This window comes from Eumetopias jubatus, unplaced genomic scaffold, assembly GCF_037043125.1.
Source record: "Eumetopias jubatus isolate StellerSeaLion01/CBP00866 unplaced genomic scaffold, mEumJub1_p1.0 scaffold_2, whole genome shotgun sequence".
In the NCBI taxonomy this organism is placed as follows: domain Eukaryota; kingdom Metazoa; phylum Chordata; class Mammalia; order Carnivora; family Otariidae; genus Eumetopias; species Eumetopias jubatus.
This window is the reverse complement of record NW_028274808.1, coordinates 151,140,374-151,154,928: the sequence shown is the minus strand read 5'-3', so window position 1 is coordinate 151,154,928 and position 14,555 is coordinate 151,140,374. Positions and strand designations below refer to the sequence as shown.

The 14,555-nt window shown below is 33.0% G+C and overlaps 1 protein-coding gene across 1 annotated transcript in view; it reads right to left on the bottom strand.

Annotated features, from left to right (window-relative positions):
• Positions 1 to 14,555, bottom strand: part of TECRL (trans-2,3-enoyl-CoA reductase like) — a 110,124-nt gene that overhangs the window by 25,009 nt on the left and 70,560 nt on the right. Inside the window, exons 5-7 of the mRNA XM_028100512.2 lie at positions 2,610 to 2,725; positions 1,633 to 1,738; positions 286 to 358 (exon numbers count right to left, since the gene is read on the bottom strand). Of these exons, the coding sequence (XP_027956313.1) occupies positions 286 to 358; positions 1,633 to 1,738; positions 2,610 to 2,725 (295 nt within the window). The remainder of the gene's footprint in view (positions 1 to 285; positions 359 to 1,632; positions 1,739 to 2,609; positions 2,726 to 14,555) is intronic.

Here is a 14,555-nt window from a genome sequence, read left to right as displayed (position 1 = left end):
TCATTTCACTATCTGTCATTTTGGAGGTTTACAATCAACTCATATTTTTGCTAGAGTTCCTATGGAGAGAAAATAAATCAAAGTATGTCTTTCAAGTTTGTTTTTTTAAGTCTACCTAAAAATGTAATAGAGTATGATACGGAAGCTATTAAAAATGACATTTTTTCTCATTATTTACTTCTTTTTTAAAGTGTGCCAGGTTGTTCATCATTTCTGTGTAGTGTAGAAGAGAGTTTTGATGTTGGCAATTTAGTATGTGTTTATTTAGAAAGAAATCCTACATACATGGTGGTGTATACTGTGGGTGATTAATGTAGTAGGCAATCCAAGAAGTAAATCCCCAATAAAAGGCACAGCCCTACAAATAAAACATAATAAAAGTTAGTGAATATATACAAAATCTATGATATCATTTGAAATCATCCCATATACTTATATGCCACATTGCAGCTTTTTCTTTGTATGAAAAATGGTATGTTCTAAGCAAGATAAATGAAATGCCTCCTCACCCAATAAAGTAGCATTTTACAAGTACCTATTTGATATCACTAAGGAAAGGCATTACTTTGCTCAACCCTTATTAATATAAATGGGTACTTAGGTTATAAGGCAAATGTAGCAATATATTTTAGAAATATTTTTCAAGAGTAGTCTGTGACTATCAAGTAATAAATATAAATGAAATAATAAAATAATAAATAATGTATTACATAAAATATACTAATATTCATTTTCCAACATAAGTGAATAAGATAATGAATTATTTAATCGTTAGTAAAACATATTCTGATAGATTGTAAAGGGAAACATCCTAATTCAAAAAGTCCTAGGCTATAATACTGATCTTGTATTGATATGATAAATTTTAATATCTTCTGCCAGAATTGAAGCTAGTCTAAATGATTTTGGAGGTTTCTAAGAGTTTTGGAGTTTATTGTTTTATTACAGTGACAATAGAAAGACTTGTTGAAATTTTTACAAAACAGATATTTGTCAAAAAAGACAGGAAATTTTTAATAAGGAAATATTTCCTATTGAAAGTGAACTTTAAATCGGAAATTAAAATAAATTGGAATTAAAATTGGAAAATTGAATTGCAGCATGTCATTCAATGTACATTTCCATTTCCTTTTCATAAAACTTCCCATTTTCTTGACAGCTATATGATGGGATGGTTATTAACTCCTGCATCACCACTTTTGGAAGAGGAAACACACTGTCATCACACTGACAACTGTCATAAATACAGGGTGTGTTTTCATCATTGTTATCACACAGATGTATTTTTACATGAGGGTTCATATATGACATCCTTCCTCCTCAAGAGGCACTTAAACAATCTGAATTCAATGCTAAGTATTTCCATAATTAAAGATACCAGAGAATACATGGCTTGTAACAAAAGGACATGGCAAATCTTTTATGTAGGGTTATTGGTTGAACACAGCTCCAGTGAAACAGGTCACTCAGGAAGTGGCATCTCAGGAGTGGATGCTTAAGATATGCTGGCACAGTTGAACAGAAAATTCTAAGCATGAGGAAAATAAACATGATTTTGTTTCATTTTATGGATGACCCAATACACAAAATTTCTCAATAATAATTAAAATTACAAAACATATCAATCCCCACCTTTATCAAATTTTTCAAAGGTGTATGTCCTGCAGAAACTTTATGAACAAATAAGGTTTCCAAAAGATATCGGATATAGTGTATGCAATGACAGAAGCAAGCCAAGCTAGAAAGAAAATAAAACATGAACATATTAAGTTCCCTTCTAAAGGTCTGACTTGCCTTTACACATAAGACATTTTTTGTTAGTTGACTACAATATTATATTGATTAGGAAATATTTCCAATAAAAAACACTAATGTTTATTTTAATATTTTTATTCTAGAAATTTTCTAAATTTATTTCACAATAACAGTACTGTCACAACAGTCTCTATAAATTTACTTTTGGCGACATTCAAAATACCTTAAAATACTAGTCACAATCTATATGTTCACCCCTACCCGAGGAATAAATATATAATAATTATAAATGTACTCATATCAAAAAGTCTCATGAATGAAGCAGAAAATGTACAAGCTTTTTTTGTATACCTGACACACAATATTACATTAATTTCAAGTGTATAACATGGTGATTTAACAAGTTTTACATTATGCTATGCTCCCCACAGTTGTAACTGTCATCTATCATCATACTTATAAAACCATTGTTTCTTTCCTATTAACGTTGCCCATGAGAAGTACATATTTTATTTTATTTTACTTTATTTTATTTTATTTTATTTTAGTTTTATATCTTGAGCTCTTTATATATGAATTCACAACTTTATAATTTTAAGCTTCTTGTGATATTTCTAAATTTCCAGATTTCTTTTACTGTGATCATTATGAACTTATATTACCTCAACTTTAAGGTATACTTAGTTCTTTGTATATAAATTTGCAAGTTGGTGTGCATACATTATTTAACGTTACTTAAGAAATAGTTTCTTAAATGTAATCCACTTTAATTTGGCTTATAAACAAACTTTAAAATTATACCTGTGTCCCAGTTTATCTCCTCTTCATCTATAGGTACTAAATGTATTACTTACTGTACCACTGGGTGACAGAATCTTCTAGAACTCTCTTTCATATCATATATATATGGGATCCTCAAATAAAAGAGGAGATATATAATCAGAGGTCCTGTGTATTCAGCCAAAAATACCTGAAAATAAGAAGGTGATTTAAATCAAAAAATAAACTTTTGTAGATATTATTAAGATTTATATACAAACATAAACATGTCTATAGACTTAGCTTACTGAATGAACTGGTAAAAGTGCACGTAGCATTATCTATTCTTTAAATTGAATTATACTGGGTGCTAATATAATTCACAAGAAGTCTTCCTTGCAAGAACTAGCCAAGACTTAAGGAAAGGACAATTATAAATGGTGACTTTAAAATAAAAAATAAATATTGAAGCTAATAATTTCTTCATAAATAGAACACAGGAGTTTTTATTAACTAACCAAAGTATTATAAACATATCTCTTTGTGTCTCCCCAGCCCCATACACATTCCATCTTCTATGTGAACTGTTCCTTATAACTGGATGGAATTGGGCTACAGTGACTTTTTTTTTTAAATTTACATGGCCAGGTCATCTTGAATTTGATTGATTTGACACTGATTCAAATTGAAATAATCTAGTTTTCTCTTCTGAAAATTTTAGACTTTAATTCTAATGAGTTTGAGTAGGTAGTTAAAAGGATTGCCTTCTGAATTCTGGAGCTGAGAGTCAACCATACATATGGAGAGATATATCTGATCTACAGAGAGATCTACAGAGAGATAATCCTAAGATTTGCAAAGATAATTGGAAACAAGGCTGTTTGATTGTGTAAAGATTCACAGGCTGACTGGCCTTCTGATAGTTTTCTAAATATTATGATGGTCCATTATTTAGTTTTGTTTTGATACTAAAACCAGGTTAAAGTCACTCTGGAATTCATACAGAGAAAGGAAAATAATTTATCTCTGAGTGTTCAAAGAGAAAGAATACAGACATGACAATGATAAATTCAACTGCCATTACTGCTTTGCTTTGTCTTTGCCAATTTTCATCATTTTCTAAGAAAGAAAACTTAAAGCTGCACACGTTATACTCAAATATGCAGGTGTGCACATTGATTAGAAATTATATTCTTATTTCTCATGAGAACTTTGTATAACTACATAGTTAGATTATGATATATATATATATGCATGTTTTATATACATAATTATATCTGTGTGTATATGTACACACAAGTATAAACATTTATATATGTAGGTTTCTTAAGGTATATTTTTTCCATTTAATAGTATTGATCATCCCACTAGCCATGAAAGACTTTTACATGACGGTAAATATGCAGCATCTGATAAAGTCAGGGGAAAGCAACTTTTTACTGATAGACTATATTAATTTATGGCATACAACATGCCTGATTATTCACATGTAAAGAAAAAAGTGTTTACCACTTTGAATGTCTGATAATAGAGTTCAGTTAATACTCTAGAATAATTAGAGTAATTATTTTATTAAAACAAAATGTTTAAATATTTAAATGTTTAAAAATATTTAAAATATTTATTTCAATGCCATCTGATCTAGTCAAGTTAATTTTGAGCAAATCCTCTAGTAATATATCAGTAATGAAAAATGTTATGAACAATAGTTAACCTTGACCACCTGTCATTCTTTATTAAGTTAATAAAAATGCTATCACAAATATGAAGTTTCTTTGGATCAGGAAATTAAACTACAGTCTTATCTCCATCATACCCTAAAAATAAATCAGGAGAACCTGCTGGCTTACAGTAATATGTTCAGAGAGGCCCAGTATTTTATCACAAATATTGTTCATGTTGAAATATGGGGGTTAAAACAGTACTAAAGTATGAAGGCGATATCCTGACCTGAAAGCAGTAGAGAATAAGAAATAACTTTTGGACAATGCATCTTTCAAAAAAAAGTATATTTGGGTGCAAATAGAAAACAAAAGGGAGAGCAATGTTTTATTAAACTTAGAAAGTAATCTGAAAATAGTTTTAGAATAAATAAAAACAATGACCAGATAGACAAATATTAATAAGACACACTTCTGAAAAAGGAATTTTTCTTCTCCTACTAAAAAGAAACAAATCCAAAACCAAAGCCAAATAAACAAATACGACAGTTATAAGCACTAACAAATCAGATAAATTTACAAAGACTAGGAAGTCTGTTATAAACCAAAAGTTTAGTAGAAATTACATATTCAAAATAAGCAGATATACTTTCTTCTTACTTTGAATATATATATATATAAAATACTACATTTAAATTCCAACTTATGTCCAATATGAAATTATTTTCATGTTTTTCCTTTATAGAATTATCACTGTATTAAACTAATGTGTTGCTTTAAATGTAAAATTTAAACTGATACTAGGCATAAGATACTAGGCATCCTAGGTAATTGAGTTTTTTTTTTTTTTTGGAACTCCTGTAGAATATTCAACTTGGGATATGTCCAAATTGAAAAAGGAAGAAGACAATAAGATGTTTTAGAAATATAAATTGAAACACACAGCTGCAATTTTTGCAAACTGATTAGAATCTTTGTGCTTAGCCTGGGATTAATGCATTTCGTCCTCTCTTGAAAAAAATAAAACTTTTTAGTGCTATTATTATTGGGATGGTGTTGGCTTCACTTATTTTTTAAAATTACAACTGACAGTTGAAATCAAAATAAATTGCATATTTCACAGTTGCTGAAAATTACTGACAAAATAAAGTAGTGCCATCCTTAATCTTCTAATGATGGGAGAGCTATTAAAATTATGAGAGCATTTCTCAACAGTAATAGCACTTTGTACTGAATGAGAACTATTGAAGCTAACATAATACTAAAAGAAGTTTTTGTTTTGTTTCGTTTTAATTTAACCATTATATGAATGACATATAATGGAGAATTTTGTTCTAAATTATTCAAACCATTGTAATGAGATCAGCAAGAAAAGTTGATCGAAATGTTTTTCAGGGTTCAAAGAGCTACTGAGTCATCGAGAATTGAGAATTAGGATTTTTTAAACAGGACTCTAGAAAGTGATTGACTCTAGGATTTGAAGACTGACAACATCCTGAGAAGAAGACTAAATCTTTTGAGGGTGCCTGAGCATGAAGGGACAAAAATTGTTGGTTGGCATCTTTTAAGGACAGAAATGGCCTTATAAAACCTCTAGGATTTGGGTTAAGAGCCATGATGAAACAAAAATAGATCTGTCTTTACAGGTACTAAAGCTCAGCCTGAAATCATTTCAGTCAATTGGATTGAGATGACGTGGGTCAAATAATGCCCTTAGTCCATCTACAGGATGATAAATCAGTTTGAATAGAGGGTAACATGATCCTTGGCCTCAAGTTATCTTTACAGGTGGTTCATATATATTTTCCTGCACTAGGTCAGAAATATAAAAGTATAATAAGAGTAAAGATATTGTAATCAAATCCAAAGAAACAACAGACATTCAAAAGAGATAAACTGAAGATCCACAGAGTAGAATTATCAGACACATACATTTAAAAAATGATCTTTTATATATTCAAACAAATAAAAAAACAAGGTTGAGTATTTCAGCAGATATTTGCAAACTCTGAGAAGAAAAATATGGAAATGTAATAGGAGTCCCAGGAGGAGAATGCAAAGAGAATAGTGGAAAACCAAATATTAAAGAGATTATGATAATTTTTCAAATTAAATATTTATACCAAAGAGTAGACTCAGATAACCCTATAAACCCAAAACAAGATAAATAAGAACATAACTGTAACTGCGTGCATCATCGTCAAACAGTGATAATCAAACAAAAGACAAATTTAATATGAGCCAGAGAAAAGACACATCGTTTCAAAAAAGCATAGTGGACTTTTCAACAGAAGCATGGGAGTGAAAAATCAAAATTACAAAATTTTGTAAAGTGAAGACAAATATAACTGCCAATATGGAATTACTTTTTCCACAAAAAAATTTTCCCAAAATAGTTCAATAAATACATTTTCGGATGAACTGAGTTGAGAAAATTCACCAATGGCAGAACTAGAATAAATCACTAAAGATGTTCTTTAGGAAGAATGATAATGATTACAGATACAAGCTCAGCATTAGAAGAAATAACTAAATTAGAGTGAAAATGATAAATCTAAATAAATATTGGCCATATAAAATTATAGTAGTGGATTTTTACTTAACAGTACCTAGAAAATTAAAATATACCACAATAGAAGATTAGTCAGGAAGAGATTAAATATCATAAAGTCATTCAATTACCTATGAAGTATTTTCACATCAGTAAACATAAATAATTTCTATTTGTGTTCAACATTTTAAAGATGCACATTATAAGCTCTTGGGTAACCAGTAGAGTTGGCAAAAAAGACGATATAGCCAAAATAACCAAGAGGCTAATAGAAAATGAAATATGACAATTAATCCCAGATGGGGAAAGACTATAAAACAGAACAAAAGAACTGTAGAACACAGGAAACAAAGATACTAATCTGGATGACAAAATTAAATATTTCTTTACAATAAAAATAGACTATGATTAAAATGTAAAACATAAAAAAACTATTAAATTGTTAGAAGAAAACATAGGAGAAAACTCCCAGATCTATGGCAAGGCAAAGGATTCTTACATATGACAGCAAAGACAAAATCCTTAAAACACTGGCAACTTAAACTGCATTAAAATTGAAAACTTTTTGCACACACACACAAAAAAAAAGAAAGAAGGAAAGAAAGAAAGAAAGAAAAAGAAAAAGAAAGAAAAAAGAAAGAAAGAAAGAAAGAAAGAAAGAAAGAAAGAAAGAAAGAAAGAAAGAAAGAAAAAAAGAAAGCCACAAATCTCATTAAGAGAATGAAAAGACAAGCTAAAACTGAGAGGAAATATTTGCAAACCACTTATCATGCAAAAGGCTTTATCTGGAATATAAAAGTTACTCTTAAAACTCAACAGTGTGTATCAGATAAATAAAAACTTATGTTTATACAAATACCTACACACAGATTGATAACAGCTTTATTTATTGTGAAATACTAAAAGCAAACCAAATACCTGTCAGGGGGTGAATGGATAAACAAACTGCTACGTTCATACAACCAAATACTACTCACCAATAAAAGGAACTGAGTATTGATACATGCAACAACCAGGATGGATCCCAAAAAGGCACTGTACTTAGAGAAAATTAAACATCAATCTCAAAAAAACAAACAAACAAAAGCAAAAGCAAAACCAAAACAAAAAAAACCTACCCATTTATTTCTGTTTATAGCATTTGCTACATGACAAAAATATAGAAATGAAGAACAGATTGGTTGTTGCCCTCGGATAGGGAAAAGAGTGTATAAATATAGAGATTAATATGACAGAGTCCCTTTGTGGGAATGGAAAAATTCTGTATCTGACTGTGGTGGTAGATACCTGATTCTTTGCAAGGGATAAATTGCATAGAACTATAGGACAAACAGGAATGAACATAAAAATGGTGAAAAGTGAATCGGTTTTTGGTTGATAGGATCTATATAATGAGGATTATTATATTAACCCACTATCCTATTTTTCAATAAGTTCAATGAGGCAAATATTTTCTTAATATTCTGTGACAGCACACTCTTACTTCATGAAAAATATTATTAAAATCTTATTTTTGACCTTGCTAAAGAGATTGTCTCCAAAAAAACAAAAAACAAACAAAAAAGCCCAACCCTAGGAGAACGCTTTTATTATAGAAGCGCATTTTAATATCTTATAAATGTACAACAATGTTATAAGTGGTAAATATTGCTTTTATTGTATAATTTAGTAGACATAAAGTGGGTATGACTGCAATGTAATGTGTATATTTTTAGCATTTAATAAGACTGATTCATTTGGAACAAAAGATTGTGTGAAACATAGGGTTGATTTAAAAATATTCACCCTATTTCCAGAGTTCTCTTTGTCAACTAGACTTTCCTTTCAAATAAGCTATAATTTTCTAGTACAATTGTCCTAGAATTCCACCTTAACAATTTCTCTGCTCAGTGCTTATCCAAATGATGCAGCTGGAATTTCTAATGAACTCACCATTAATGCCACTCGTCCTGACAAAACTTCTGTAGACAGAATTCCCTTTTCCTCATAAATGTGGACAAAGACTTTGAATATTTTAACCTTTGAAGATCAGAATGTGCTTGTCTAAAATCTCCTTTAGTAAAGGTCTGTTGATATCACATTTAAGCATTAAATCCTTTGCTTACATAATGCATGCATTAATAGGCTGTTTTATAAATACTATACTTAACAAGGATTCAGAATACTCTAAACTCAGTTTTTTTGTGCCACAAATTAGTACTCAAAAACTCAACCAAGGAACTTTGAAAATTAAAGCAACTATTTAAGCAATAACAATGAAATATAAATAATGAACTAAATACAGGAAGATAATGTATATTAAAGGACAGATTGTCAGAAAAATAAAAGATGTGACAATATTTTAATGAATGCAGACTTGAATTACTCTATTTGAGAATTAAATAATAATGAATAAATTGTCCTGCATTTGCAATAATTTTAAAAATTGAATGTTTATAGGGACAATTTAAGTACTGTGTTTGATAATATTGATTGTTAATGATGGCAAAAGGAAAGCTATCTTAATATAGAAAATATTAAAAGTGCAATACTTCAAAATCCTAGAGGAGAACATAGACAGTAACCTCTTTGACATCGGCCACAGCAACTTATTTCAAGATACATCACCAAAAGCTAGTGAAACAAAAGCAAAAGTGAACTTTTTGGACTTCATCAAGATAAAAAGCTTCTGCACTGCAAAGGAAGCACTCAACAAAACACAGAGGCAACCCACAGAATGGGAGAAAATATTTGCAAATGACACTACAGATAAAAGGCTGGTATCCAAGATCTATAAAGAACTTCTCAAACTCACCACCCAAAAAACAAATAATCAAGTCTAAAAATGGGCAGAAGACATGAACAGACACTTCTTTTGGAGCCATACAAATGGCTGACAGACACATGAAAAAATGTTCATCATCATTAGCCATCAGGGAAATCCAAATCAAAACCACATTGAGATACTACGTTACACCAGTTAGAATGGCAAAAATTGACAAGACAAGAAACAACAAATGCTGGAGAGGTTGTGGAGAAACGGGAACCCTCTTACACTGTTGGTGGGAATGCAAGTTGGTACAGCCACTCTGGAAAACAGTGTAGAGGTTCCTCAAAAATTAAAAATAGTGCTACCCTATGACCCAGCAATTACACTACTGGGTATTTACCTCAAAGACGCAGATGTAGTGAAAAGAAGGGCCATATACACCCCAGTGTTTATAGCAGCAATGTCTGCAATAGCCAAACTGTGGAAGGAGCTGAGATGCCCTTCAACAGATGAATGGATAAAGACAATGTGGTCCATATATATACATTGGAATACTAATCAGCCATCAGAAAGCATGAATACCCAATGTTTACATCAAGATGGGTGGGACTGGGGGCGCCTGGGTGGCTCAGATGGTTAAGCGTCTGCCTTCGGCTCAGGTCATGATCCCAGGGTCCTGGGATCCAGTCCCGCATTGGGCTCCCTGCTCAGTGGGGAGCCTCCTTCTCCCTCTGCCTCTCTCTCTCTCTCTCTGTCTCTCATGAATAAATAAATAAAATCTTTAAAAAAAAAAGATGGGTGGGACTGGGGGAGATTATGCTAAGTGAAATAAGTCAAGCAGAGAAAGTCAATTATCATATGGTTTCACTTATTTGTGGAACATAAGGAATAGCATGGAGGACATTAGGAGAAGGAAGGGAAAAATGAAGGGGGGAATCGGAGGGAGAGACGAACCATGAGAGACGATGGACTCTGGGAAACAAACTGAGGGTTTTATAGGTGAGGGGGTGTAGGGGATGGGTTAGCCTGGTGATGGGTATTAAGGAGGGTACGTACTGCATGGAGCACTGGGTGTTACACCGAAACAATGAATCGTGGATCACTACATCAAAAACAATGGTGACTAACATAACATAAGAAAATAAAATTAAATTAAAAAAAGTGCTATCCCGGAGGAGCAAGATGGCGGAGGAGTAGGAGACCTAAATTTCATCTTGTCCCAGGAATTCAGCTAGAGATCAAACCATTCTGAATACCTACGAACTCAACAGGAGTTCGAAGAAAAGAATAGCAGCAACTCTCTGAACAGAAAAGCGACCACTTTATGGAAGGTAGGAGGTGTGGAGAAGTGAATCCGTGGTGATATTTGGGAAGATAGGCAGCGGGGGATGGGGCCTCCAACAGCCGCTACTGGCAGGTGATAGAGCAGCAGAGCACAAAATCAGAAATTTTGGAAGTCCGCCCTGCTGAGGGACGTTGCTCAAGTGGCTAAGTGGGGGGTGGAACACTCTCTGGGAAAGTGTGGTCTCAGGACCTTCAGGGTCACAGAAAGACTGGGGGTGCCTGAATGCAGCAGAGCTCCCAGAGAGAATTAGTGATATAGAAGACCAAATGATGGAAAATAAAGAAGCTGATAAAAAGAGAGATAAACAACTACTGGATCATGAGGGCAAAATTCGATAAAAAAAAGTGATACCATTAGGCAAAACAATATTAGAATAATTGGGATCCCCGAAGAAAAAGAAAGAGAGAAAGGGGAAGAAGGTACATTGGAGGAAATTATAGCAGAGACCTTCCCTAATTTGGGGAAGGAAACAGGCATCAAAATCCAGGAGATACAGAGAACCCCCTCAAAATCAATAAAAACAGGTCAACACTCCAACATCTAATTTTAAACTTACAAGTCTCACAGACAAAGAGAAAATCCCGAAAGAAACTGGAGACAAGAGATCTGTAACCTACAATGGTAGAAACATTTGATTGGCAAAAGACGTATCCACAGAGACCTGGCAGGCCAGAAAGGACTAGCATGATATATTCAGAGAACTAAATTAGAAAAATATGCAGCCAAGAATACTATATCCAGCTAGGCTGTCATTGAAAAGAGAAGGAGAGATAAAAAGCTTCCCAGACAAACAAAAACTAAAGGAATTTGCAAACACAAAACCAGCCCTACAAGAAATATTGAAAGGGGTCCTCTAAACAAACAGAGAGCCTAAAAGTAACATAGACCAGAAAGGCACACAGACTGGGGGTACAGTACAGATACACTAATAGTCATCTTACAGGCAATACAATGGCACTAAATTCATATCTTTCAATAGTTACCCTGAATGTAAATGGTCACAATGCCCCAATCAAAAGACACAGGGTATCAGATTAGATAAAAAAACAAGACCCATCAATATGCTGTCTGCAAGAGACTCATTTTAGACCCAAAGACACCTCCAGATTGAAACTGAGGGGGTGAAAAACAATTTACCCTGCTAACGGACATCAAAAGAAAGCTGGGGTGGCAATCCTTATATCAGACCAATTAGATTTTAAACCAAAGACTATAATAAGAGATGAGGAGGGACACTATATCCTACTTAAAGGGTCTATCCAAAAAGAAGATCTAACAATTGTAAATATCTATGCCCCTAACATGGGAGCAGCCAATTAATAAGAGCATAAAAACACATTGACAACAATACAATCATAGTGGGGGACTTTAACACCCCCCTCACTGAAATGGACAGATCATCTAAGCAAAAGACCAACAAGGAAATAAAGACCTTAAATGACACACTGGACCAAACGGACTCCACAGATATATAGAACATTCCATGCCAAACAACAGAATACACATTCTTCTCCAGTGCCCATGGAACATTCTCCAGAATAGATCAAATCCTAGGTCACAAATCAGGTCTCAACTGGTACCAAAAGATTGGGATCATTCCCTGTATATTTTCAGACCACAATGCTTTGAAATTAGAAGTCAATCTAAGAGGAAGGTCAGAAAGAACTCAAATACATGGAGGTTAAAGAGCATCCTACTAAAGAATGAATGAGTCAACCAGGAAATTAAAGAAGGATTTTAAAAAATTCATGGAACCAAATGAAAATGAAAACACAACTGTTCAATATCTTTGGGATGCAGCATAGGCAGTCCTAAGAGGAGTGTATATAGCAATAAAGCCTTTCTCAAAAAACAAGAAAGGTCTCAAATACACAGCCTAACCCTATCCAAAAAGGAGCTGGAGAAAGAACAGCAAATAAAGTCTAAACCCAGCAAGGGAAAGAAACAATAAAGATTAGAGCAGAAATCAAAGAAATAAGAACAAAAAGAACAGTAGAACAGATCAATGAAACTAGGAGCTGGTTCTTTGAAAGAATTAACAAGATTGACAAACCCTTAGACTTAACAAAAAGAAAAGAGAAATGACCTAAATAAATAAAATCATGAATGAAGGGGAGAGATCATAACCAACAACAAAGAAATACAAACAATTATAAGAACATATTATGAGCAGCTATATGCCAGCAAATTAGATAACCTGGAAGAAATGGATGCATTCCTAGAGATGTATCAACTACCAAAACTGAACCAGGAAGAAATAGAAAACCTGAACAGACATATCCACTAAGGAAATTGAGCAGTCATCAAAATCTCCCAGAAAACAAAAGCCCAGGGCCAGATGGCTTCCCAGGGGAATTTTACCAAACATTTAAAGAAGAATTAATATCTATTCTTCTGAAAATGTTCCAAAAAATAGAAATGGAAGGAAAACTTTCAAACTCGTTTTATGAGGCCACCATTACCTTGACCCCAAAACCAGACAAAGACCCCATCAAAAAGGAGAATTACAGACCATTACCCCTAATTAATATGGATGCAAAAATTCTCACCAAAATACTAGCCAGTAGGATCCAACAGTACATTAAAAGGACTATTCACCACGACCAATTGGGATTTATGCCTGGGATGCAAAGTTGGTTCAACATCCTCATATCAATCAATATGATGCAATACATTAATAAAAGAAAGAACAAGAACCATATGATCATCTCAATAGATGCAGAAAAAGCATTCGACAAAGTACAGCATCCTTTCTTGATCAAAACTCTTCAGAGTATAGGGATAGAGGGTACATACCTCAATATCATAAAAGCCATCTATGAAAAACCCACAATGAATATCATTCTCAATGGGGAAAAACTGTGAGCTTTCCCCCTAAGGTCAGGAACACAGCAGGGATGTCCACTATCACCACTGCTATTCAACAAAGTATTAGAATTCCTAGCCTCAGCAGTCAGACAACAAAAAGAAATAAAATGCACCTGAGGCGGCAAAGAAGAAGTCAAATTCTCAGTCTTTGCAGATGATACGATACTTTATGTGGAAAACCAAAAGACTCCACCCAAAACTGCTAGAATGCATACAGGAATTCAGTGAAGTGACAGAATATAAAATCAGTGCACAGAAATCAGTAGCATTCCTATACACCAACAACAAGACAGAAGAAAAATAAATTAAGGAGTCGATTCCATTTACAATTGCATCCAAAACCATAAGATACCTAGGAATAAATCTAACCAAAGAGGCAAATAATCTGTACTCAGAAAACTATAGAATACTCATGAAAGAAATTGAGGAAGACACAAAAAATGGAAAAACGTTCCATGCTCATGGATTAAAAGAACAAATATTGTGAAGATGTCAATGCTACCTAGAGCAATCTATATATTCAATGCAACCCCCATCAAAATGCCATCCACTTTTTTCAAAGAAATGGAAAAAATAATCCTAATATTTGTATGGAACCAGAAAAGACCCTGAATAGCCAGAGGAATGTTGAAAAAGAAAAGCAAAGTTGGTGGCATCACATCTGGACTTCCAGCTCTATTACAAAGCTGTCATCACCAAGACAGTATGTTACTAGCACAAAAACAGACACATAGATCAATGGGACAGCATAGAGAGCCCAGAAATCGACCCTCAACTCTATGGTCAACTAATCTTTGACAAAGCAGGGAAGAATGTCCAATGGTAAAAAGACAGTCTCTTCAACAAATGGTGTTGGGAAAATTGGAC